Source organism: Lagopus muta, chromosome 2, assembly GCF_023343835.1.
Source record: "Lagopus muta isolate bLagMut1 chromosome 2, bLagMut1 primary, whole genome shotgun sequence".
Classification (NCBI taxonomy): domain Eukaryota; kingdom Metazoa; phylum Chordata; class Aves; order Galliformes; family Phasianidae; genus Lagopus; species Lagopus muta.
In genome coordinates this window covers 93559483-93587374 of record NC_064434.1, presented here as the reverse complement: position 1 = coordinate 93587374, position 27892 = coordinate 93559483, and the positions used below count along the sequence as shown (strand labels likewise).

The 27892-nt window shown below is 41.1% G+C and overlaps 1 protein-coding gene across 3 annotated transcripts in view; it reads right to left on the bottom strand.

Annotated features, from left to right (window-relative positions):
- The window catches only part of MAP4K3 (mitogen-activated protein kinase kinase kinase kinase 3), an 81044-nt gene that overhangs the window by 50784 nt on the left and 2368 nt on the right, over positions 1-27892 (bottom strand). For all 3 annotated transcript variants that reach the window (XM_048935036.1, XM_048935037.1, XM_048935038.1), the window contains exons 2-9: positions 21064-21121; positions 17893-17983; positions 12411-12475; positions 10268-10323; positions 8039-8086; positions 5771-5813; positions 5081-5153; positions 2333-2464 (exon numbers count right to left, since the gene is read on the bottom strand). In XM_048935036.1, coding sequence (XP_048790993.1) covers positions 2333-2464; positions 5081-5153; positions 5771-5813; positions 8039-8086; positions 10268-10323; positions 12411-12475; positions 17893-17983; positions 21064-21121 — 566 coding nt within the window. The remainder of the gene's footprint in view (positions 1-2332; positions 2465-5080; positions 5154-5770; positions 5814-8038; positions 8087-10267; positions 10324-12410; positions 12476-17892; positions 17984-21063; positions 21122-27892) is intronic.

The window sequence follows — 27892 nt, the reverse complement described above, 5'->3', positions numbered from 1 at the left end:
CAATGAGCCCATCAGTTCAAAAGATGCTATCGGGACAACACTGCTCATTTATGCACAAAAAAGAGCTGTTAATTGCTGTGGCAGGAGGCCTTCCCACATCAGAACTGCTTATAAACTCCACACTCAAAGTCTGAAATAAAAAATTAAGCATCTTTTAACTAAATTTTGAGGTAAATGACACTGAAAAAAACAATGTAGTGTAGATGCAGAGCTGGTGCCTGAGTTGCAGTTTTAAATGCTTCAGATGGCTCTGAGTTGGCTCCATAGTTATAGCAATGTCACTAATCTGGGTCCTTCACTGTTTGATGATGTAGATTAGGAATGGCATTTATTAGAGGATGATTATGACATAATGTAACATGTAGATATGGAATCAGGAAAGACAAGGCACAGATCAAAATGCACTTGGCAAGGGATGTGAAAAAAAAAACAAGAAGAAGAGACAGGCTAGAGAGAGTATACACCCACTCTCTGATAAATGAAAAGGGAAAATTAGCTGCAGCAGACATGGAGAAGGCTGAGATACTTAATAAGTTCTTTGCCTCAGTTTTCACCGCAATCCAGGTTTCTCGTGTCTCTCACATCACTGAACCTCTAGGTGGGGGCTGAGGGAGCTAAATCCCTCCCACTGTAAGACAAAAGCAAGTTCAAGACCGCATGTGTACAGGTTTATGGGGCCTGATGACATGCATCCCAGAACCCTGAAGGAACTGGCTGATAAGATGGAGAATGGCTTGGCAACTATATGTGAAAATATACGTGAAAACTCCGGTGAAGTCACTGGTGATTGGAAAAAGGGAAACATCACTCCAATTTTAAAGGAAGGAAGAAAGGAAGATCCAGGGAACTAAAGGCCTCTAATGCCTGTGAATATCGTGGAATGACTCTTCCTGGAACAGATTTTAAGGCACATGAGGGACAAGCAAGTGATCCAAGGCAGCCAGCCCATCTTAACCAAGGGCAGGTTGTGCCTCACCGCTCTGGTGCCCTTCTGCTTTCAAGTGACAACATTGGTGGTGCAAGGAAGGGCAACTAATGTTGCCTACCTGGACTTGTGCAAGGCCTGACATGGCCTCATACCACATCCTTATCTCTATAATGGACAGACGTAGGTTTGAAAGGTGGGCACTCAGTGGATAAAGAATCGATTGGAAAGTTGCAGCCAGAGGATTGTGGTCAATGGCTCTGCATCCAGGTGGAGACTGGTCACACGTGGTGTCCCCCAGGGTCCATCTTGGGACCAGCGCTCCTCAACATGTTTCTCAATGACAAAGGTGATGGGATTGAGTGCATTTCCAGTAAATTTGCAGATGACAGCAAGCTGAGTGGTGCAGCTGACAAAACAGAAGGAAGAGATGCCATCCACAACAACCTGAACAAGCTCTAAAGGTGCACCCGCAGGAACGTAATGAGGTTCAACAAGGTCAAGAGCACAGCTTTGCACCTGGGTTGGGGAAATCCCAGATACATTTACACTCTGGGAGAAGAGCTCATTGAGAACTGCCCTGCCAAGAAGGACATCATGGTCCTGGCAGATGAAACACTTAATACGAGCCAGCACCATGTACTTGCAGTCTGGAAAGCCAACATCATCATTCTTAGCTGCATCAAAAGAGGGGTGGCAGCAGGGTAAGGGAGGAGAGTGTTCCTTTCTACTCTGCCCTTGTGAGGCCCCACCTGGAGTACTGCAACCAGGTAGAGCACCTCCAGAAAAAGAAAGATGCAGAGCTGTAGGAGAGGGTGCAGAGGAGTGCCATGAAATTGCTCAGAGGGCTGGAGCACCTCTTGTACAAAGAAAGGCTGAGGGAGCTGGGCTTGTTCATCCTGGAAAAGAGAATGCTCCAGGGAGACTTTGCAGCCTTCCAAATACTTAATGAGAGCTTATGGGATGGAGACTGACTTTGTGGTTTTTTGTTTTGTTTTGTTTTTTACACAGTCTGAAGGTGATAAGACAAGGATGAATCTTTTTAACCTAAAAGAGGGGAGATTTATATTACATGTCACTGGAAATTTTTAACTGAGACTGGTGAGGTGCTGGAACAGGTCCCCAAGATAAACTGTGGATGCCTCATACCTGGATGTGCTCAAGGCCAGGTTAGACAGGGTCTTGGGGAAGCTTGAGCTGGCTCCTGATTTAGTGGTTGGCAACCCTGCTCATGGTAAGGGAGATAGAATTAAGGGATCTCTGAGGTCACTGTCAACTCAGGCCACTCTATAATTCTCTGAACATCCATGCAGTACTCCCAGACACCACAAGTATACAGAGCCAGCTATTCCAAATGGATTATTTATAAAGCTGTATTTACACACCAAACTTTAACCCCTCACTAACCTCATTGGATGTAGGTCAAACATTGGAGGCTGAAGTTCAGCAAGCTCTATAGCAGTTATTCCAACTGCCCACAGATCACAGAGTTGGTTATAGCCACCTTTTCTTTCTACTGCAGCAACTTCTGGTGCCATCCTACACAGTAGAAGATGTTTGATGTAAGATACACTTCTCATCACAAATCAAATATCCTTCCGCATGCAGCCATAATTTCTCAACAGCTCTCAATTTGCTGCATATACATTTATATGTGCCTGTGTGTATATATACACACGCAAACAAATGTGTATATATATATATACACACGCATTTGTTTGCATGTGCATGTAAAAAGGTATGTAGCACATACATTTATCGATTTAAACTTGAGAAATTCACCCTATGGACTACAATATTCAGAAAACACCAGGTTTTTCCCTAGTTCTCTTTTCAGTGTGGTACTTTGTGGCACTTGTGTATTCAGCTGAAAGCAGCGATAGGTAAATAATTCCCAAGTTAGAATCCTCTTCTCTGTAGCAAGCATGCAATTTTCCTCCATAATCTTCCTGTAAGTAAACAGGAAGGAAGTGGATCAAACCAATCTGTCTTGTACTTTTACAGGAACACAAGGAATCTCCAGACTACCAAACAGCTTAGGGTATAATTATTCAACAACAATAAAATGCAAACACTATCCAGATACACACATTGCCCTAGATAAGTGACTAAATGCATCAAAATGACAGGTTTTTTTCCTTTTGGAAGCATAAGGCCTGTCAACTCAGCACAGAGAACTCCTTGTCTACAGTACCTGGCTCACTGTAGTATCAGTACACCTTATTTAGGTTTATAAAGTAACTTCAGATCCACAGGTGAAAAAAACCTAACAATTTACACAAAGAAGAATACCTAAATGAAATGATTCACTAGGAATTGCTGATGTTTTGGATTGGATTGTCCTATACAGCCACATCAAATGCAATTCCACATTCCTTTTTTTTTTTTCTTTTTTTTTTTTTTTTTTTTTCAAAACACCTGAAAAGGATCAATGAAATAAGACATACAACTCAGAACAGGTAGGACAGAAGAATGTAACATAATGAGTTCTACAGCAAAGCAGTAAACAGCATTACTCAGAGGACATCTGAAATGATGCACTATTTAAATACAGATATCCTTAACTGTGCATCTGAAGACAACATCCAATTTGGTGGTACAAATGTGAAATATTTACATAAACTTTCACATAGAGCTCATTAGAAAAAACAACACTAAATCAAAAAAGACACTAAAGGCAGAAGAGAAGCATACCAACGCAGAGGAGAAACATGCACTAACTTTAGAAAGACACAGAAGAGAAGGAATGCAAGGGTAAATAGTGGGGTTACTAGAACTGACAAGACTGCACAGCAGTTTGGCCTTTCACTTCTCCCCCATCCCACTACCATGCCCTTCCCTTCCCCTGCCCAGACACCTATAAGGATCACTCAAACCTTCACATTACAACTTCTGTACAGTCTCAACAGTTCTCCTTACTTGCTTCCACTCCCAAATCTGAGAAGACTTGCTATGGAAAACTGATGCATTTTGTAAGTATTTAACTGATATAAGCTTTCATAATTGTTGTTTAAGGTTACGGCATGTCATTTGAGAACCCTGGTGCAATTTGGAAGTTACACAGTCATCCAGGTCAGGACTCAAGCCACCCAGACATCTTACTCAGGAAACAGAGCAACAAATCAGTTACACAATCATGACTGATGGGTATTTGTGCTACTCAGAATGGGAAGTGAATCTGTGCCTTGGCGTGACTTATACTACAGAAAAATGCTAAAAATGCTGTGCTGCAATCTGTTTCAAAGACCGAATATTTGAACTTGGCTTTTTATCATCCACACATTTTCCCTGTATTTACTATGCTGCCACATAACAGAACTTTGAGCATCTTTCTAGGAAACATACAAAGCTGCTACTTTTACAGTGAAGGATGAGTATCACGTACTTTAAAAGAAAAAAGGGAACAATCACTTTCAGTTCAAAGAGAGGAGAAAATAAGAAGCTGAACTTCAGAAAAGATAAATTAAAAAAAAGTTGACAGAGAGAAGAATAAAGATACAGTACAGACAATAAAAACTCAGTTTTGTATTCAGGTGGGCTTTCTCGCTTTAGTTCTTGCTTGAAAACAAAAAAAAAACCAACATAGTTTAGAAACAACATTTTACAAGCAGCAAAGGAATCCACAAAGATGAACAAATGAAACTTGTTATCAACTGAAGAGTTACAGAGAAGACTTATCTGGGGTAAAGGGCAAGAAATGTAAGACACCAAAAAGGAAATTGAGAAGAAAAAAAATTCAAGATCACAGTTAAAACACAGAACTGCAGACATACTTAAAATCAGACTAAACTGCAATCATTAGTCAATAGCAATAGCAGCACACAGATGGGATCATAGAATCACAGAATCGCTCAAGTTGGAAAAGACCTTCAAGATCATCAAGTCCAACCACAAGCTAACCATTCTGCCCTAACTCTAACAGCCCTCCTCTAAATCATGTCCCTGAGCACCACATCCAAACGGTTTTCAACATTTCAGAGCATTTGAATGATTTAACTAACGGTCAGCATTAAAGAAAAAAGACACAATCCCACAAACATCAGTTTTTTGTGATGAGTCTATCCAGAAAGTTTGTGGCATGCTTTAACATACACAATTTTTCAACAGAATGATGTTTGCTATGTATATATTGAGGATGAAGCAAAACACAGTTACCAATATGGGGTGCCAATGAACGATTTCCTTTTGGCAATTGTAGCTGTTATCTGTGCAGATACTCCAAAATCAGCTATAAGAAATAAAGATCATTAATAACTGTTCTGATGCAGCTCATTTTTTTCTAAGAACATGACAGTTTGATTTCTTCACTGTATGAGTTTCCTAAATATATTGGAAAATAATTTACAAAAAAAGCAAAGAATGGAAACTTGGTGAATCTCAAATACTTTTGATTAATTCCTCTCAGCTGCCTACCAAACGTGGAGGCCCCTCTCATTAGGGCAAGAAACACAGGAATAACACAGAAGTTCTAACAACAAGCATTCTTTTACTGAGTTAAAATACATCATTTAATAAAATCCAAGGGGTTATTTCAGGCAGTTTTTAAAGCTATATTTCACGTTTAAGAACTCTGGATGGTATATTTCAATAAAAGTTTTTTAAAACCTTTGATTTGACTTCCACCCCATCTTTGCAACCTCAGGAAGTTTTACCTGAGTGCTGCAAAACCAGACTCCAATTACTCCTAAGACAATAATTTGGTGCTGCTGAGTTAGATCTTACCAGCAATAGAAAAAGACGTGCTAATTCCTTACATAACAAACTCTTATGTAATCAGACAAAAATAGTAAGGTTTTGTTTTCAGACTACACAACTTAGTTATTAACAGACTGTTTATTAACTTACCTAATTTTACATGTCCATTATCCGTTAAAAGAATGTTTGCTCCCTTAAAAAAAAAAAAACAGTGTATTTGAATTAAAACAGGCAGATTTTTGTATGCTATATAAAACCAATCTTTATGTGATCTATGACAGCAAATTAGAGGTGAAAAGATAAACCAAAAACTGTACATTTGAGAAATGTGTAGCATTAAAAGGAAATGCCTGTGAAATAGTAACTTGACATTTTATTATATAAAGGAATTCAGATATTCAGTATTTTTCATGAATGTTAAGTTTAGTATTCTTTAGCCCACAGTATTACAAAGTTCCCTGTTGGACACAAAGCTCTCTCAAAGAGCAGAATTCTGATGATTTGCTTATGAAGATGAATTCTTACTTTCTTTTTTCTATTTACACTGACTGAAAGGAAACAGGAACTCTAAAGGTCACAACGGAAGTAATTTGATTTTCTTCTCAAATGCCAAGCTGGTTTTGTCTCCTTTCAGGGCCACGATAATTACAGCCTTAAGGGTCTCCCTTGAAACTCCAGTGTTTTAACAAAACTATTTCTGTCCCTATGCAGCAGAGATTCCGCTAGCTCTCCCTCTGAAGAGCACAATGCTGCGTGGCTACATGCACCACTTCCAGAAGCAGCTCAATAACCAAAGCTAACCCCAAATGATAGCTGGTGCCATGAAAATGCCACAAGAAAGAACTGGGAGCAAACCCGCTCCAAAGGGGGCAATCAGCTCTAAGCAGTACCGAGCAAAGGCTGGAGCAGGCCAAACACACAGCCAGACTGTGCTACAGCCACCAGCCCTGCCCACAGACTGCACAGAAAGGCAGCACACAGGGCTTCCCAAACAGCTGCCTTCATACAGGTAGGGGGTTGCATGGGGAAGAAGTCAGGCCTGCAGTCATGCTCCAGCTGCAAGGCTTACTTTGGCAAATGCTGCACACTGCAGTTAATGAGCCTCATAAATGGAGCTGGGTAAATAAATGTGACGGCCCAGTTAACATGCTCTTGACCTTGTTCACCTTTCAAGACTAACAGAACAGGTAAGTACAAAAGTACATATATAAGTTATATACTTATATATGTACATAAGTACATAACTTAGCTACTGAGGGAAGCAAATGTAACTTCATAGTCAGGAGAGCTGCAGGTGAAGATAGTATTTTTCCATGCTCACGTTTATTTTTGTTCTTGTTTTAAAAACATACAATTCCATGTTTTCATCAGCACACTTCTGTTTAGAAATGAGTATCTATGCACTGCAGCCTAACAAGCATCATTTCTCATCCCATGAAGTATGACGAAAAATGTTCAAGTTTAGCATCCAAATTAATCTCTCATTCAGAAATTATTTGCCTGGTGGCACAAAACCCAAGTATCCCCAAGTATCCTCCTGCTGACAACAAGGATGACTTGGAGTTTACCTGTACTAAAGCACCTACGGTTGAAGCTGCTATGCATTACTGCATCCCCAGTTTGAAAGAAACACAACACAGATAAACAAAAATGCACGTACAACAGTACAAAGAACAGGAATACAGTAATTTGCTGACATATTTCCAGGAGGGTAGCTTGCCAAACTAAAGTTGGAATCTGAGCAGGGAACAGTTTGGAAATGCAAACAGTAAGTAATAAAACCCCAGGGACAAAAAGTCAACAGGAAGTATCAGAAGGAAACTATTAACAGGGAGTATAATAGTATGAGCAAGCCACCTTTGATACAGCTTTGTTGAGATGAAGGTTTAAGGAAGTCGCTGCTAAGAGCCTGATTTGTGGTGCTCTCTAATTTTAGATGTGAAGGAGAAGACAAGTCAGTCTGTAAGGAGCACAAGGAACGGCAGCCACTGCCCTGCAATCTGCTCACCAAGAAAAGAAGCAAGAAGCCAAGCAACAGTTCCATTTACTCGCTGGTTCAGTCAGAAGGGTAACCAAGCTTCTCAGAAGGGTGTGGAAAAGACCAAGCCTTTCCTTCTGTACAGAAAGCATCCTTTTGGACATCTGAATACAAGCTGTACTGGACAGCAGCTGATGCCAAAATTCTGCTGCACTGCTCAAAATAAGTGTGTGGCTCCAATTAAAAGAACAAATGATTCCCATGCACTTTAAGGAAAGATATTTTTCTTCTGGTGGGTAGAAAGTATTATTCCAATAAACAGAAAAACCTTATGTATTTAGAAAGCATCCCCAAAACTTCCATGTAACAGTAAAAACTCTTAAGAGGTGATGATATAGATTATCCTAAAAACACCAAAATTTCATTCAGTTTTTACTCACTTTTATGTCTCTGTGCATTTTTCCTTTACTGTGAAGGTAATAGAGCCCCTGCAAAAAATAGTTAAACAATAATTAAATCCAGTATTTTACTTAATATGCCTTTCCTACTCAATTAATAGACATATTTAGTATGCAATTCAGTCACCTAAATAACTTTCTGGTTGAAGAACATTCCTTTATTTCAGTGACTCTTGAATGCACTTGGAAATTCCACGTACATAGCAGTGTAACATCTAAATGCAGGGGCGGAATGGAATAATATCAATCACCATCAGCCCACTGAGAGGAAAGACTTTTCTGGTTAAGTTTTTGTCTGGATATGTTAACTGTCACCTTTTTAGAGCAAGCTACCCTTAAATTGCCTAACAGCATTCTATTCAGCAGTCTGATCACCAGATATCTGGCACAGAGATCACCTGTGCCACTACAGGCCTCAATTAACTCTAGAAGGACACCAGCAGGCAGCTCCTCAGGGCTAATGCTCTGCTTCAACTTTAGGTCATGCATTTCTGCAGGTGGTAATGGCAGTGAGACATCTCAGGACTCAGTGCCTCAACACGAGGTCTGAAATAATACTATACAGTCAAATCCTCATATGAGGAATCACACAGCACACCACTTCTAACACTGGGCTTATCTCTGAAATCCTCTTTCATGGGCAAGCAGCGGGTAAACATCCGCAGCACTCTGCAATCATCAGCCTCTGCAATGACTACATTTCACTGAAGATATCCATATTAAGACAATTTTGTTTTCAACTCCCAATTACCTCAGCAAGACATCACATAGTTGATTTAAAAAACAATATTAGGATCCTTTTCAATTATGAGCATTTTCGTGGATAGTTCTATTCCTATCAGCAGGAAAAATGGGAAATGCTAGCTTACAGGACTTAGTACTTGAGATTTTCAAGTGAAATGGTCAATGTTTTCTTTGTATGGATTGGCAACAGTACCACTGAAAATGCAGTTTGGGGCTATTTTTTGTTATTCATTAAAACCCAAATGCAATATAAAAGTACTAACTAATGGTGCAATCAAACTCCTTGAAAGTCTCAGAAATGTTTTAGCACAGGTTCTCTGAGGCAAATGGCTGAAGATACCTACACAGATCAACAGACCTTGTTGCCCTCACTGCAGGGATGCATGCATACCCAAAACTGGACTCAATTTGCTTTTAGTAGAGAGTACCATTGAAGCATCAATTCCTCTACTGCAACAACAGGCATTAACTAGAAGTGTCACACATGCACTTTTCACATGTACATCTCCACATGTCAACAGCACAAAAAAATAATCATGGAAGCTCCATATTACAGTACCTATAGTTTCAGAATCAGTATCACTGATTCCAATCAGAACTGACAGGGACTGGTTTTTTGTTTGTTTGTTTTTGTTTTTGACATCAGACCACTTAATGGGTTTTTAAATACAGACCTCAAAATCTAACTTCAGGTATTCGAGATTCCAAAAAACAAAACAAAAAACCACAAACCACTCCTGCATATTAGTTAAGTCAAGACTTTACTGTAAGAAAATGACATGTCCTGGAAGTCAGAAGACAGCAATCTCTGGCACAGCACAGAGAAATGGTCAGTGGCATGCAATAGAGCTGGCTCAGGGACAGAGCTATCTTGAAAGCGAGAGGCTCTCAACAAACAGTATTTGAGAGCTCAGCATTCAGTGGAAGCCAAGAGCTGCTCTCTCACATGGAACCAAGACATGACATGACGGTTCTTGTGACGTTTTACTGGTGAGCTAAATATTCTGTTTAAGAAAGAAATATGAAAGTTAACACAACCACGAGGAGAGACTAAAGACCATAATTAGAACACCTTGAGTATACACACTTTTTTGCCTCCTTGTTGGCACGTATCAATCAGATACACAAAACTGAGCCTTAACATTTTTCTTCAAACTTGCAGTAACTAACTTGCATCACAAATACTGACATATAAATAAACTGCTTTTTATCTCTCTTTTAAAACAAACAAAAAAATGGCAGAAAGTAGGTGACAGTTTTCCTCAAATGATCCTGGATCATTTAGGGTCAGACAATTAAACAAACCAGTTCTAGGCTACAACAGAGGACTTCCGCAGTAGAGAAAAACGCTAAGCCCTCCAAACACACACTTTCATGACAGGACACGTAGTTTCAGCTTTAGTGTTAGCTTTTAATGTTTTTACATTACAGTTACATGTATATGACCACAACCTTAGTGTACACTACCTGTAGTGTTTCTCTGCTAACGTAGGCAATCTGCTGTTCTGAAAGTGGTCCAGTCACTGAAATGGAAGAAAAAAAACCCCACTCAGTATCAGGTAAGACATTGTCCTTCCCAAACCTATACCTCAATTTCCACTCACACTGAGAGGATTCAGTAGAATCACCCCGTGAACACGTTTACACTTTCCCACAGAAGGAACATCACAAGAACTACCAAAATGCCTTCAAATTCAAAAATTATCTACTCCTCTTGGAATGGAAATTGCTTGCATCCAGATACATTAATCTCAAAGCAATCAGAAGGAAGGAAAAAACCAAAAACCCACAAGAAATATTCTATAATAACAGAAGCAGCGATTTAAGCACAGGTCTTTCCCTTGCACAAATCTCCTATGTCCTGGACTTCAAAGCCCCTCCAAGCTCCACCCCTTATAACCTCCTCTCTCCCCTTTACTCCCCTGCAGCCACACGACCTGCTGTCTGAAGCTCCTCTGTCCTTTCTCCGCATGCTCTGCCGAAAATGAGGTTCCTGGGCCTGCCACACCAGGCACCCTTCCACATTCTCATCCTCTGAGCAGACTCAGCAGCTACCCAAGAGTCTTCCCTTTTGCTCTAGGGTCACAACTCACCCAAGTTTCTTAAAATAATTACATTTGGAACAAAAATGCAAAACAAACACTGAACCACAAGCAAGGAACAGCTTACAACTTGTCCTCGGTCACTTGACTTTGATCCTGAGACTAAAAGCTTTTATGACCAGACATGCAGTCTTCATTGTTTTCTGGACAAAACCTGAGAAGCTTGCAAACAGAAATGTTGGATGTGGTTTCACGAATGAGTAGGGAGTTTAAAAATTAAGAATCAAGCACCAAACTACAGTTTCTTCAAAACCCATGTTTATTTTGAGAAACCGATACTGAATTAATTTGAATGATTATTTTACTTTAGATTTAATTGCTGAGGCCTATTGTTTAACTGGAGTTAAGAACTTAGTAATGTAATTAAGATCAGAAAAGAACCTTCCACTCTAGCTGCTGCTGGCAGAGAAGCCAAAAAATCAGCTGCGACAGGAAACAGCTCCTGTACGACATCTGTTCAGGCATTTAAGCCACATGAGCTCATTTCCTACTCTACAGGTGTTCCACAAAACAAAGCCTATCAGGCACCATGCTCTCATCAACATTGGTGAAGATGTGAGGGATCAACAAGAACACATTCAAATGACTGCAATGTGACACAGTGTGAATCTGTGAATCGCTGCCTTGTCTTAATTGCACCCGAGTTAAATGTAAAAAACATGTGCAAGCTGTTTATGTACACGAGAAGGATGTGAGGAACCTAACATGGAAAATCTTCACTATTTAAAATCTGGATGGATTTCCTGTCTGAAAAACATTCTCTCCCAATCACAGAGCCATTACATGTTTGTAGCATAGTCATTTCCTAAGCAAATCTTATTGCTAGGGCAATAAAAAACTCTTAGAAGTGACTTGGTCTGTCAAAAATTAGCAACCAACTGACTAATCTTGACTGCATGTGATGGAACTGCAGACACTCCTTGATTATTCAATCACCCAAGGCACATAGGTCTAAAGCAAACACATAGGCCACATTTACTTTTTACATGTCATGCACTGACAAGGCCCTTTGGGCACTACTGAATCACTAACATACAGAAGGTCACTTCTCAGAAAGGACAAGAGCATTAGTGCTAATCTGCCTGTTTATCCAGGTACCTGTAGGCTGTGGTATCAACTGCATTAAAACAAAGTTCAAAAGCTCAAAAATGAGATGACTATGAACACAGCACACCATGATACAAGTTTTTGTCCTGCTTTTTGGTTTTTTTTTTTTAAACTATATAATACTGTCTAATTTTACAGTTTTAGGAAAGCAGTGATTGGTACACGAACTGATGAAGGAAGGAAACAACTTTTATTACTCCACCCTGCTGCAGTTCATTGTGTTTCAAAAAAGAAAAAAAACAACCTATTGCACAGATACTTAAGTTAAAATTGACCTTCAGTGGATTATTATGGATACTAAATTTAAGCTTCATCCTCTTTGATTCCAAAACACTGTAATCATCTCCAGTTTCTTAAAACAAGCTTTACTTAGCTTTTAAGGAATTATGGTCTTGACGTACCATGATAAATATCCTGTAGAGAGCCACCTCCACAAAACTCCATGCAGATCCACAGCTTGTCACGTCTAAAAAGTGAACAAAACCATTCATTGCCTGTCAGATTTGAACTGTATCTGTAAAACATGTCAGAAAACTCAAGCACTATAAAGCAGAACGCTACGAGCTCTGTGCTGTGAGAAGTATAAGCTAAAACGATTGAATCATTATGTGATAATTCACTGTCAAAATAAATAACAAAATAACCAAAAATTCCAGCATTTATTAGAGCAACAGAAGTGTGTGCAGAAAACACTGTTGAAGATGTACTATACAAATTAAATCTACTTTTATTGAGGGTAGAGAAAATACAGTGGGTTCTTATTTCCTTTTTATTTTCCTTTCCCCTCCACATCTTTCAGAACAGAACAATTAAAAGAAAACAAACAAGGCGAAGAAACAAACTCATAATACAGAAAGCCCGAGGGACACCTTTCAACTCAATTTCTTTCACAACAAATGGAGTAAAACTACTGCTACAGCCAAAGCTGGGCAGAATGGAGCCCCTGTTGTGACTAAGTGACTACTCAGGTGATGTCCTTTCCCTGGAAAATACTTGTGGGTATACTGGGTGGCAGGGGGCACATGGCAGCTCTTTCATTTCTCTGACAGAGAGAATGAATTCAGCTTGATTCATTGTACCACAGTAAAAAGTTCCTTCCAGGAACAGGCAGCAGACTGAAGGAATCAAAGGAACAGTAGAGTACAAAAGGTATAGTTATGGTTTTCATCTTCCATTTTCACTTAGTAATTTTCACTGGTAAGACAGATGTCACAAGTGCAGAGGCAGAGAGGCACTTTGTAGAGCAGAAAATCTGGGACAAACCTGGCCATTCCTGGCCTTCAAAACACACAGGAGAGAAAAATCACACTCAGCCACCTCAGGGCAGATTGAGACACAGGACAACCAAAGGGAAGACTGGTGATGCTCTGCAGTTTGCTTACGGCCCCTGGTCTGGGGTTTGTTGCATTCATAAGGCTTTGTGAGAATAGCTTAGACACTCCTGTGAGCAACACCAACACTCCTGGAAGCATTTTGCATGGCCATGACCTTATTCCTTGCCCTTCTAAGTTGCTTGTATTTCTCACAATGTACTTCTCACAGGTAACAGCCAAAACAGGCCCTGTTCCTACATGTCCATCCTCAATGTGCTCCTTAAGACAGTGCCCTAGATGCCTCTATAAGTGACAGGAAGGGCATTGTTTACATATTAAAAAGGTTTCATGCAACAGAAGTCAGTTACAGCATGCAGTTTTAAGGGTTAATTAAAGCACTGCTATTCTGAAATAATACAAAGACATTTCATTGAAATAACTGATCAATATCAGACAGAAATGATGCCAGTACTTGTGAAAGACATCAGAATTACCCATATCAGCAAGTGGAACAAGAGTGAAAAAGTCACCAGAAAGACACTTGCAAGACCTGTGCTTGCTCCCTACAGCAATACAGGACTCAGATGGGGACACATGAAAGTCACTCTTGCCCATGCTGCACCCTGTTTTGATGCCAGCATGGAAATGGGGAAAAGCTAGGAAAATCCCAGCAGCCCTGGAACAGCAGAGTGCCTGCACAGTAGGAAATATGAAAAAGTTACATGCTGTAAATTCACAACTTCACTCATTGGGCACAAATTCCCAGTGTAGAAAAGTCCTATAGAAAAGTTAAAAAATGTAAGAGCATGAAAAGAGGAGACTATTTCTGACTCACTAACCTTTTCTTACTGTGCTTAAGTGCTCTGAGAAACGGTGAAGAGCCATGTAATCAACAGTTACAACATACATATACAGTTGTCTGAGTCCTCAGAGCAAATGGCAAGCAAAGCAAACAAAACACAGAGACAGGATCAACAGTACCATTTAGAGTCTGCAACCTAACACCTAGGCTAACAGCATGGCAGAAATTCAACTGCCTGGGAAATCCATATGTAAACAGAAGAAAAGCACAGGAACAACACACAGTGAAATGCCAAGCATAGGATGATGGTATTTTTCTTAGTATTGAAAGATTTTTACAAAAACAAAAGGTCAGATAATGAGAGGGTTCAAAGGCAGCCATTCAACTCCCCAGACAAAAGAGAAGCAGTATACCATGTGTGAAAGGGACCAAGCAGAAGCACAGGAGCATCAAAATACAACTGTACATACCAAAACTGAATTCCAGGTATGCCAAGATATGCCTCTTATCTCCTCTGATTGGAGGAAAACTACTTTCCTCCTCACCCCCTTAATACAGAAAAAGCATTTCCAGCTCAAGTATCACAAGAGGTTTCAATTAAATCTCAAAACTCACACTGAAGTGAAATCTAACAATTTTGTAAGTTTGTAAAATGTTTGTTCATGGTCTGTTTTCACATGAAATCTCAAAAAGTCATCAAACTGCATTCTTCTATTTATCCTAAGCTGGATACTGGCTGACTGGCAGAGCGTCATCATTGGTGGTGCAGAGTCTGGCTGGAGACCTGTAACCAGTGGTGTCCCCCAGGGGTCTGTGCTGGGTCCGGTCTTGTTCAACATCTTCATCAATGACCTTGATGAGGGGATAGTGGCCACCCTCAGCAAGTTTGCTGATGATACGAAGTTGGGAGGATTGGCTGACATGCCTGAAGGCTGTGCTGCCATTCAGCGAGACCTGGATAGGCTGGAGAGCTGGGCAGTAAGAAACCGGATGAGGTTCAATAAAAGCAAGTGTAGAGTCGTGCAGCTAGGGAGGAATACTTGCAGGCTGCCCAGGGAGGTGGTGGAGTCTCCTTCTCTGGAGATGTTCAAGGCCTGCCTGGATGCCGACCTGTGCGACCTGCTGTAGGGAACCTGCTTTGGCAGAGGGGTTGGACTCGATGATCTCTGGAGGTCCCTTCCAACCTCTACAATTCTGTGATTCTAAGCAATCCATTCCCACTGTGATTGGTTAAACACAGCTGATAAGGCGGCTGGATGCATGTGTCAGTGTCTCTAACAACGCTAGCAACCTCACCTCCAGAAACAGCCACAAGTGGAGCAGGCACATTCTTATCACAAGTTTAAGCATTAGAAAAACAACTCAAGGTAAATCCAACAGCACTACAGACTGTAAGCCCTCCCCTCCTCCATTCAGTGACTTCTTTTTTGTAAAATCAGTCTTCCTTACAGTTTTATAAGAATGACTTCCTTGTCATGGTAGCATGCAAGACTAATGTCTCACATCAAGAGAAATGGCAACACTGCTTCCTTTTCAGTACTGCAGAAAGGTGCAGAAAGGCATTCCATGTGAAAGAGGACATCTTAAGAAAGTGCTCTCTTGCCAAAGAACAGTAGGCTTTGAGGCTGGGAATAGGATTAAGGAGGTACAATGGGAGAGTGGGACAGTATCTGATCCCAACTACACAATTTTACCATGCAATTTTAATTCAAAAACCTTCATCACCATAACACCAAGCTTCCAAATGCTCTCCTAAAGAGCCAGCTTGGCCACCTGACAAGCTGTTATTCTGCTTGGCATCAGCTTACAACTCCACAAATTCTCAATACAAAAAATCTTTTATGTGACTTCAGGGCACATATCAGTATTAAGACTTGATTATTTGTGCACAGGAAAAAGCCTGCCAGCACTGCACTGAATGCAAGTGACCTTCAAGTTAAACTTAAGCAGTCCAAACTGAAGCACAGACACTTGCAGTGGAAGCCTGGAGGACCAAGTCCCTACATGAACGCAGTCTATCTGTACACACACTCGCACAAACCCATGCATTACACAGCTCACAGCTCAGCTCAGCATTAAAGCTGCCAAGACAAGCACCCTCTGAGGTAAGGGATGCCAGAACAGCACGCCTTGTTGATTTTATAATCAGACTTTGCTCCCTTTGTGTGCCTCAGAATACAAGCAGTACATAACCACGTGCTCTTGGTAACACAACTCCCTGCCTCAACCAGCACACAGCACGCATGATGTTCATTTAACAGCGATCTGTTGACCACGGATGGTCTGCTTTCCTCTTTGTTCTTTCAGCATATTTTATCTTACTCTGAAAATTCATTTTCCTCTTGGACACATCCTCAATGCACACTAACCTATGGCAGTGAAGCAGGTTTTCCACTACAGCCCTTTGAAATGGCTATAGCATACGTTTAATTAAAACCCAAGTCTTGTTGACTTGAACCACATCCGAGCATGCCTTACTTCTTTACTCATCAAACAGCTAAGGATATCCTTACACAGAGTACAACACAGTGAATCCCCGCCACTGATAACACACGGTTTCGTTGAGTGTTCAGGATGGAGAGAGAACAAACTCCTTAGAGCACCTCCGCACTCCTTACTAGGCACACAACCACTCCTCCAGCATTTGCTGCTAGGGCCTTGCCTCCTTCCCAGTGCTGCCTCCCTGATGCTGGCAGGCTCCCGTTGACCAACTGCAGCAACACAGGCACTCAGCGCCAAGGTAACCACCAGCACAAGAGAGCACTCCATGCTCTTCACTTAAACATTCCATTTTGGATCACCTACAGTAAGACAGGGAACGCCTCACAAGGGCTGAGTGAGCCAGGGAGTGCACATTCAGCTCTTCCCCAGTACTGCAAATGTGCACCAAGCCTGCCAGCTGTAAGGAAAACAATAATTGGGCTTTCACAAGCCCTAACAGATCTGGAATTAAGGTAAAAGAAATAGTATTAATAATAGAATAGAAATAATAGAAATAGTATTTTAGATCTAAATAGAAAAGGTGCACACCAAATAAAGCAGCCAAATTCCTTCTTCAGAGATGGTAATTTCAAACATTTTCATGTACAAATGTTATTTTCATGTATCTTCTCTGAAGCACTTGGCCAATACTGCTGAAAATCTTCATCTACAGCAGATGGCTATCATGGAAAACTTCAGGTGGAGCTGCTGAAGGCTACTAAGCACATGAATACCTCAATCTAGCATCCTTCTACTACAAAGGTCTAGCATACTGTCAAGATTGCAGAGCTACAGCGTTCTATCTATACTGCTCCAGATAAAAGATGTGTGAATACCTGAATGCAAGCAGAAGCCTCTCCTTTACAAAGCATTATAGCACCAGTACTCTTAAACGAGGTGAAAATGAAAACAAAAGGAGATGAAGAATTGTGGTTTGTTATTTCCCCATAACACTCAATTTCATGTTGTCACAATTTTACGTGGCAAGAACAATTAAGTCATCGTATTGCCAAAAACTCTGTATTATGCAACATAAAGTTCTGCAAATTTAAGAGACATTTCACTGAAACAGATTTAACTGCAGTCATTGAAAGACTTCGAGAGAAACATTATTTTCTAGAAAGAGACTGCAGCAAGGTGAACAGATTTCACAGTAAAAGTGAAAAAAGTAAATAAGGAGATAGTACTTATTAGGCAAATTGTGTTTTGCCTTTGTCACCCTATGGACCTATCCTTTTCAAGTCAATATCGAGGCATTTTTAAGCGAGCAAAAGAACCAAACCGTACCTGAGATAGCTGCCAAAATAAGCAACAATGTTTGGATGTTTACAGTCTTTCATCATAATGATTTCCTGCTGCACAACAGCAAAATCTTCTCCTGAAAAGAAGAATGAATATTATCATTGGCCTGGCCCACATCTGCACTTCAACTAGACATTCAGTACATGTTTACAAAAAAAGCATGTTGAGGAATTAAAATTATCTGCTAGTTTCACATGCATAGAAAACAACTGTAAATCAATGCTTGTTAGCAATAAGTAACAATATTCTTACAAATAGTAAGTCTCATTGTGGCCAGACAGACTTCACATCTGTGGATACTTCTTCGGGAGGTGTCACATCTTCCTCAGCTCTGTTTTCCCTCAGGCCCCGCTCTGTCCATCTACATACGCCCTGCCAACACTCCAGGTTCCTCAACCATGACAAAACTATGCTATTTTTGGCCGTGTGTCCAACGTACATCCTATCACCTTCCTGAACAAAACACCCACTCTATGGTACTGCAGCAACTTCTCAGCAGACTCACAAGCACACACGTTTGTGGACTGCTCATAACTTACATACAGATACAACACTGACAGACATCTTATGACTTGGTACTTCGGCTGCACTTGCCTTTCTATGAAAGATTCCTACCAGATGCATACATTGAGATAGATGTACACAAAATGGAACACCTTGAATGCTATTTTCCAGAGACGTTTTTGTTTCAGCGGTGTTATGCAGGGATTTAGTAAGTAAGTTAGAGAAGGCGAGGGAACTCAAGATGTAAGACAATGCCAATAACACACCTGACAGCCTTTATTTTTGAGAAACACATCAAATGTTCCTTTGCCTTTCAGTAGCACTCTCCTGAAATCTCTCAAGCTGGAGCAAACTACAGCTATTCTAGTATGCTATTTCTGAAGGATTTCTTCTGAAGTTTGCTTAGCTACTAAATACATACAGTACAAAAAACAACTCATTCTTACTGGTTTCAAGGACTTGTATCTAAAATAAGCCTGGAGCTCTAAATTAAAAGTTGTTCATGAAGCCAAATGGTTAAGAGACACTTAAAGCAAATTCAAGAAACGTGAAATGCAAAGTGTGTCAAAACTTCTTCTGTACTGCTATAGGACACTTCAGCAAAACTCTAAAATTAGACTTTTTTTTAATTGGAGCTAAAGCTGCTGTCTAAAAAGCTCAATATAGACAATATGCTTCTACTTATCTGCTGCCACAACCCAAAAATCACTTATCAGATACAGTTGTTGCTAAGTTTCAAATGTAACACAATAAATTCCAGCAGAACTGACCAACCTATTATCTAAGTAAATATGGTTGGGTTTCTCCCAACCGTTAACATACCAGTCATCTAACAGTTTGGCACCTCAAATCTGATATCCACATGTTGTTATATTTACTGAAAGCAAATTTGAAACTGCAAGCTGCAAGGTAGCTTCATAGCCAATTGCTTATTATTGATGGCATGCTGTATCCTGACTCTCCTGTTAGCCAAATACTCCAAGCAAATGCTGAAGAGCAAAGAAGAAAATATTTTAACATGAAAGCAGGTACTGCTGTGAAGGAATACAGCTCCTGTATAACCTATGTCAGGAAACACCTGCTTTAGCAGGGGGTTGAGACGAGATGATCTTCAGAGGTCCCTTCCAACCTCTATGATTCAGCGATTCCTACAGCATTCAAGGGTGCTTTCATTTGCATCCAAAATATTAAAACAGTGCGAACACCAACCACAATTAGCTATTCATTTTCACACTGTCCCCAAGTCTGCAAAACTTGACATGTAAGCCAGTACTGCCCTTCTGGAACGTGGACACTTATGAAGCTGTGAGTCAACCCTCTACTCCAACTAGAAGTGACAATTACGAAGAGAAAAGCTGAGCTCACCAAGCACTCAGGGTAACTAAAGCTCATCTTTTTGTACTCCTCTTAGTGCCCAAAGGCTGCCAAAAATACTTGATTCAGCTGCAAGATGCCAGACACTATCCCTGCCAACACAGCACAAGAGCAAGCTCCCTCAGCAGCAGCGCATCCTCATGCTGCCTGCTGTTCAGATAATGCGCGCAGTGTCATTCAGCGAGTCCCACTCCATGTAATAAGCCACTCCATATTTCCAAAAGAGGGCAAGGAGTCAGCTAAGTGAAAAACTGCATTACATGAAAGGCTGACGTTGTCTTTTCTCCTTTCTTCACTATGCAACTCTCTTTCCCTGCTTTAGCTTTATAGTTCCACAGGGATACGCAGCCGGCTGCAGAAAACCCGCGCTGCGCACAGCCACGTCCTCCAATGATGGGAGCTGCTCTAATGAGCTACAGCAGCAGAACTTGACACAACCATCAGATTCAATCAAAGCCATGGTTTTGATGAAAAGCTGCATGATGAACGTACACTTTTGGAACTACGTTGTAATGTACTGTCGTGTCTTGAATTTATATTTTCAAACATACCTACACCTCCAGAATCTAAGACACAAAAAAAAAAAAGCAATAATTCCTTTTAGTTCTCAGCTGCAAACTCTGTAAAGATAAAACCAGCTAATATTTGAAGCATTCCATCACTTACCTCAACATAAGCCTTGAGATGGAACACCAACAGTTAAAGAGTCAAACAAAAAGGCTGGCCATTTTACTCCCCAAATTACTGCACTCATGTTCAACACGTCTACCATATCAACAGAACAGCACTTACATGCCTGCAACAGAAATGCTGGCATATGCACTTATAAAATAACAACATAAGCATGGTTCAAGCAAAAATCTATCATATAATAAAGTTTTAATCAGAGTTTGCCAGAGAACTGCAGGAAATTTACTCAATTCTCAATACTCAACTAACGCTCACCTATTTTATCACCCTTCTTTTATTTCTCCCTCTCATTTTCTCCAGGGGAATTTTCTGTCTTCCTCACTTGTTTTGTTCTGTGCAGATTTTCATACCACATGAGTTGAAAATACAATACTTAAAGCCAAAAAACCCAACTCATGCTGAAATTTTAATCAGCTTTCCCTTAACCAATGTTTTTTCCTCTCATATCTTGTCTGTCATGTATGTCAGTTTTTGAAATAAAGTATTTTCTCCTCTACTTAAACAGTGATTATCCCTTTTTCAATACTAAACTCAATTGATTTTACAAAAAAATATTTCAAACGTAAATATTTTTCAGTGACCACTTACCTGGTTCTAACTTTATTACTTTGATTGCTGCTAGCTCACCCGTGTTGACATTTCTAGCCTACAAAAAAACAAACAATAAAATCAGTATTTAGAGAGCACAACACAGCAATTTATTCTGTGCCCTCCGCTTGAGATTCTCTAACAATGCAGAATCAAAGTGCAACTGAGAAACACAAGGACCCAAAACAATGAAATCATTTGTTGGGGTTATTTTAAAGCAGAACAGCCACAGAAGGAGCCAATAAATTAAAATGTCTTGCATATTTATGTTGAAAGTGAGGTTAGACTTGCAAATACAGCATGCATTTATTTTTCATTGAGCTTACAGCATATACTTCAGTTAGATAAAATAATCCATGACTGTGCTTGATGACTGAACCAAAGAGAACTCTAGAGCTTGCATGCTCTTCTCCAATACAAACTTGCAGGAAGTGTTCTTCCCCTTCCAACCTGGTCTTAAACACCTTTAGGCAAGGGGCATCCACAGCCTCTCTGGGCAGCCTGTGCCAGCACCTCACCACTCTGCCAGTGAAGAACTTCCCCCTGATATCTAATCTAAACCTCCCTTCCTTTAGTTTAAAACCATTCCCCCTTGTCCTATCACTGTCTAAAAAGCTGATTTCCCTCACGTTTATAAACTCTCTTTAAATACTGGAAGGCTGCAATGAGACCTGCCCACAGCCTTCTATTTTCTGGGCTGAACAAGCCCAGCCTGTCTGGGGGAGGTGCTCCACCCTAGGGCCATCCTCTGGACCCTCTCTGACAGCTCCACATTCTTCCCGTGCTGGGGGCCCCAGACCTGGTTGCAGCACTACCAATGTAGCCTCATGAGGGCGGAGTAGAGGTGAACAATCCCCTCTCTTATTCGGCTGGCCACCCCTCTTCTCATGGATAGCACCGGCCTTCCAGGCTGCAGGCACACACCACTGACTCACGTTAAGTTTTTAATCAACCACAACCCCAGTCCTTCTCAGCAGAGCTCTGTACTGAGCTCAGAAACTGCAAGCATGCTTAAGAAGCTCTGTGCTGGCACACAACAGCCCCACGTTATGCAAGTCCTTGACTGTGCTGTACTTCCCTGTTAAATTCCAACAAGTTGGCCACTGAACTGTTGCTTGAAAAGTAATCATAGTATGGACAGATCTCAAAGCAGACAAGCAGGGCCCAGGGAGGATCACGTGCTGCTACCCTGCAGTGTGCAACTACTTCTGAGACTCCCAAGAGGGAGACGCAACACGTTCTGCTCCTGTAGGTACCGCCTGCCCCTTGATCCCTGCACTCAGCCACTGACAGCTTTCTCCCTGTAAGGCTGCAAAGAAGACAAGTGTGCAAATGAATGATTTAGAAAGAATTAAAATAGCCTTTCCCTCCCATACACAGTAGCTCCACAACCGAGTGAATATGTCACTAAATTCTTAAAAAGCCATTAAAAGAAACATAATTAACAATAACCCTGGTTGCTCTGAAGGATGCTCAGCTCCTGCCTCCCCTCTCCACAGGGCAGTCTCAGTGCCCAGTGCTGCATGGCACAGGACAGTCACTGGCTGCACCAAATGCCACTCTGTGTCCCACGCAGCTCCCAGAACACGAGGCCTGTCGTGCTTTTCCTTTTTCCCCATCCACTTTCAAAGCAAAAAAGTGCCAGATCTGTGGAAGAATTATATAATTTAATGACACAGAGAGGCCACCACCTTTAACTTGTTAATCGTCTTGGTTTTAAGTCACTTAGCAGATCAGAGGCTTGTGGTTATTAGCGAGATTCCCCTTCTCAAATATATTTTAAAGCTAACTTTATAAAAAAAGAAAGCAAACGCTGATTCACGGCACTGCTCTACAAAGCCACAACTGATCAAGTGCTGTAAGGCACTGACCCAACAGCAGCTTGAAAGCTGGCTGATGGCTTTTCCATTGCCATAACTGATGGAAAAGAAGCAGGACGAATCAAAATGCTACAAAAAATAGCCAGTCTGGAAATAAATGCAGCGTGCATTCCTGTGTTTAAGGGTAGTTCCCAGGTAGTTCCCTGCACAGCTGACCTCAGACCTCTTGTTGCTCCTTGCCGTGGCCGTGCTCTTCCGTGATGCTGGAAGCATGGGCATTTATAAATATTTTGGAGGCAGATGATTATGAATAGATCCTGAGATCAGTGAGAAACCCACGGAAGTCAGACAGTAGTCCAAATGTGACAGGTTACAGAAAGAAGAGTTAAAAACAAAATCTGCCTGGCAGTCCTTTCCCAGTAAGCCATTATTTGTGTGCTCCTCTGATGGCAGCAGTGTCTCCGATCATCGCTTTGTGGCAGCAACAAAGATGCTACAGATACTAAAAATAGCAAAAATACCGGTTCCTTTCATCCATAACAGAGAATGAAGGTGACTCGAGAGAAAGTGGCACTGCTGAAGTAGGATTTTTATTCCTTACTGCTTTTCCTTAACACCTACTTTCATAGGAAGAAACAGAGGCCAGACGTTCACAAACTGAAAGCCAGTATACTTTTAACCTCTGAGATCAACAAGAAAGATTAATTATAATTTAATGAAGAGATAAGACAATCTGCAAGTCTTGTTTATCCTAGAAGACATGTTTTGAAACAGCTAGCAAGAGAAATCAATGAAATACCACTGTGGTGAGTGGAAACATCGAGATCTGCAGTTAGGCATCCTGCATTCAGCTGGGATGTGCAAACAAAGCTGGGAGACCACTGCAGAGGCTTCAGGGATGCTGCCAGTCTGACAAAGACAAGTTGTTTGGTACATCCTCCCTACACACACCTCATGCTGTGTTCAGCTGTCAGGAATCTCTAACTGAAGGTCACTGTGCTCTGCAGAATGTTACGGCAACCAAACTAAGAAACAAGTTGGGTAGGAGCTAATGAAAAATTTGAAGTAAATTTTGCCAAATAAAACACGTGAGCTTCTTGTTGTTAATTACCACGTGACAGTAATGCCAGAAAAGTTATCTACAGCAGACAGACAGATCTACAGATACAACCACAGCAGGACGTGCTCCATCCCAGCCAAAGGAAGAAATGCTGAGCAGCTGGCAACTTCGCCAAACCTGCACTCTCCGCACTCTGCGGCTGAGACCATCCCTCCTGTCACAAACATTTCTTTTGAGAGCAGGACACTGAAGAACAAATACTGAAGCCGAAAAGATGCAGCGTTTCCTCCTTGCTCCAACACCAGCGGTAGCAGGACTCCTCAGCCAGCTGGCCGTTCTCTCAACCATTATCTTCTTGGACTCATAAATATTAGAAAGCAGGAACACAACCTGATTTAACGCGGGTCAGCACTGCCCTCAGGAAGGGCTGACTACCAGCTGCTTCAGGGCATGAGTTATTCCTTAAGACAACACGACTTGAAATCAGCAACCTACATAAGGTAGCCATTTGTATCCTATTCCATTTGGATTATTAACACTGAAGGTATGAGGTACAAGGGCTCCTCACAAAGGATGAGGACCAGGTACCCCAACAAGTATTCCTAGATCTCATCAAATCGCTTTGGAGATACCCGTTGGAAAACAATTCCCTGCCCAAGTGCCCATAAATGAGACAGTGGAAAACACAAAGCACTTCCAACTGTATTGACACTCTGAAAATGGTCGTCGGCTCTGAAGCCTACTGGGAGAATGTTTGTGTACATACTACACAATAGCTTGGTATGCTGAGGACCTGCCTTATGCTTTCATTCAGCATAATCACAGTCAAGCTGCCCATTACATACAGGTTTTAAAATTAGAGCATAAATAAGGCACAGCTGGCTGAAGAGCAATTTCAAACAAGTACTTTTGAGTCAGAAAAAGCAATCAACAGTTTCAAAGACTCGTGGTCTCTGTCAAAAAAACACATTTCTGGGGGGGGTCAACTAGCCCTCATGAGGATGAGGCAACAGCACACACCAGCAGCTTTACCTCCCGCCAGCATTTCTAGCAGACTTCACAAAACATAATCCCTACTTCGCCATCTTTACCACAATGTCATCTACCTAGAAATCAAAACGGGTACAATTCCCCACTTATAGAAGTGAACTGTTTCAACAAGAATGCATTGCATGGGTTTTCCAGAAGCAAAGATGGTGTTGTTGGTCCACAGGCATACCACTAAATGTATACAACCCTTACAGTGGGCTCTGGAAAGCCATACAAAGCTACTCATCAGAACCAGTGAATGAGGACAAAAAAACCCAACAACTTAAGTCAAGCTGAAGAAGCGCTGCCTGTTCAAACAGGACTCATTACCAGCACCGCTGTGAAGACAGTTGGCAGACAAAATGTTACCTGAAAAACTGCCACTTACTATAAATATAAGACAGAAAAGTCTTTTTTTGTTGTTGTTATTGCATTATACAAAATTTTGTTAATCAAAACTGCCTCACAATTGGAGGGATCTTATTATTCCAAAATAGAGAATGGAAGAGCAACGGAATAGCACAGCAGTCAGATGAGCTCCATGCATGAGCTCTGCTTAGCCAAGCAGAAGACAAGCAGATGTGCATGGGATGTGTCTGCAAAGGAAGAGGAATGCTCACATTTAGTACCGTGCCTACTACGTGCCTCAGCAGTATACACACAACAGGGAGAGGCCTGTGCAGTACAGCCATAAAATCCAGGGTCCAAAGAGGTAAATCACTTGCCAGCTATTTGTCCTTCAAATGGAGGCTGGTAACATCAAATATGCAATGCTACAAGAGAAACTGGGCCAAGAAGCAAAGTCTAAGACAGTAATTATAGCTTGCTTCTGGTCTCAACTACTTCACACGTTAACTGCTGACCAAACATGGACAAGCAGTTTCTAAGTTGCTACTTCCTAGGATAACTCATCTGCAGCACGGAAAGACCCAGCTCAGCTCTGCCACCCTACATGCTGCCCAATTCCCTGCTTGCTGCCCTCTCAAAGCCAGGAGCTGAGCCCATGCTCAGCATGCAGCAATCCACCTGACTCCTTTTTTGGTCCCTTTTCTGCCAGGCTAGCTAAGCACACTGGCTTGGGCAGCACGCTGAGCTCCAGAGCTGATGCAAGATAAGCAGTGAGAGCAGCAACTAATGCTAGGAATAGGGCAGGGAATCCCCTGGCTCTCAGGCAATAGTAAGATGTGCTGATCTGATCTAACAGCTTAGGAGGAAGTCGCAGCTGTAATTAACCTGAAATGAACTACTATGAGTTCTGGTAAAAATAAACGGCATTCCACATTCTGGTAGGAGGCACGACACCAAAGCCTGACAGGGCTACAATTTTAGGAAGCAATTCTTAAATAACAAGGGATGTCGTTTAACAAAGAAATCCTGAAATATAGACCCTTCAAAAAGGATCTTTACCCTTGAGAAAGAGCTTGAACAACTCCAAGGTACATAAGAATACTAAAATGTGCATCAGAAGCACACAAGTAAAAGGCACTGCTGAAATATTCCTGCATCTTCTCTGCTCCTGAAGAACGGGTGGCTTATCAAATCATCCCAGGAAAGAGAAGCACAGGAGAGAAATTAATCCTGTATGCAAAATGGAAGACTCTTCAGGTTCATCTCTTCTGGACACGTTTTCCCCCAGCAAAACATAGGAGCATTGTCAGAAACCAAAGTCTGAAACAGAATCTGAGCGTTTTGCTCTCAAACAGCTGAGGTGGTTAAATGTGACTTTCCTCACTAAAAATAATATCCAAACCAAAGGACAGGAGAGCAGACAAATCGGCCTTTTTCTGTTCTGAAATCAGATGTCAAGCAAACGAAAAGAAGTGAGGTGAAGCAGACGTGACACAACCAATAGCTCTGCAGAAACAACAGTCCAGTCTAATTATCATTAAGCATCACTTTCAGTAAAATGGAAAGAAAAGTCTTCTTCTAAGACGCTGAGAATCTTTGGCAGGGTGCACCCACAGCAGATGAAAAACCTGCACAATGGCAAATAAGTTCAATGCTTGTGAAACCAAAACGATTTTTTTTTTTTAAGATACACTGTGATAAAAGTTAACTATATGAACAAACAAAATGGACCGACAGTCACCTCGGAATATACTTCAAATCTATATGGAGTTACCAACAAAGCCAAAGGTATTAGTATGGATGTGAAAAGGGAAACTACAGCACCTGAATGTTAATTATTAATACAGTCATTAGAATATCCCATGTGGAAGTTGCAACCCAAAACTAAACAGAACTTGGGTACAGGTCTGATCAGACTGGTAATTTCATACCAAGAGACAAAAAATATATATATATCTCCAAAACTCAGACAAAATAAAGTAATTAAGCGATTGCCTCACTTCACTCCAGAAAATTATTTCCCAAAAGGGGGCAGGATGGGGTAATGCTGTTTTGGCTGTGAAAAGGACAAGCCCTCCCTTACGCCTTGCTGGCTGTGTCATGCAATGTAAGTCTTCTTAACAGTGAAATACAGAAACACAGAAGACAGAACTCACTGTGTGACAGCAGCACAGGCCTTCGCCCTTTCTCACAGTCTTGTTACAGATGAGAAAATTCAACACAAACAGAAGGTGAAAATAAGAATTCTGCTAACACGCAACTACAGCCAGAAAAGCAATTTTGCTCTCAGTTCATACAAAGTCTGCTTTAGAGATTAAGTTATTTAACAAGTACAATCGTTAAGACATACAAAATCAGACAAGTGAGAAGACAAAACGCAGAACAGAAGATTACTTAGCTCCAAGAAAACACTACTAGAAGATCGTCTGTGTTTTGTTACAGCTGGGCTACCAAGGTAGTAACTTGATTTTGCCATTAATTGACTTCACCAATCCTGCCAGGAGACATCACTGGACAAGGGAATCAATTATAAATCCTCCACTGTATCTAAATGGATAATGAGAGCTCTGTA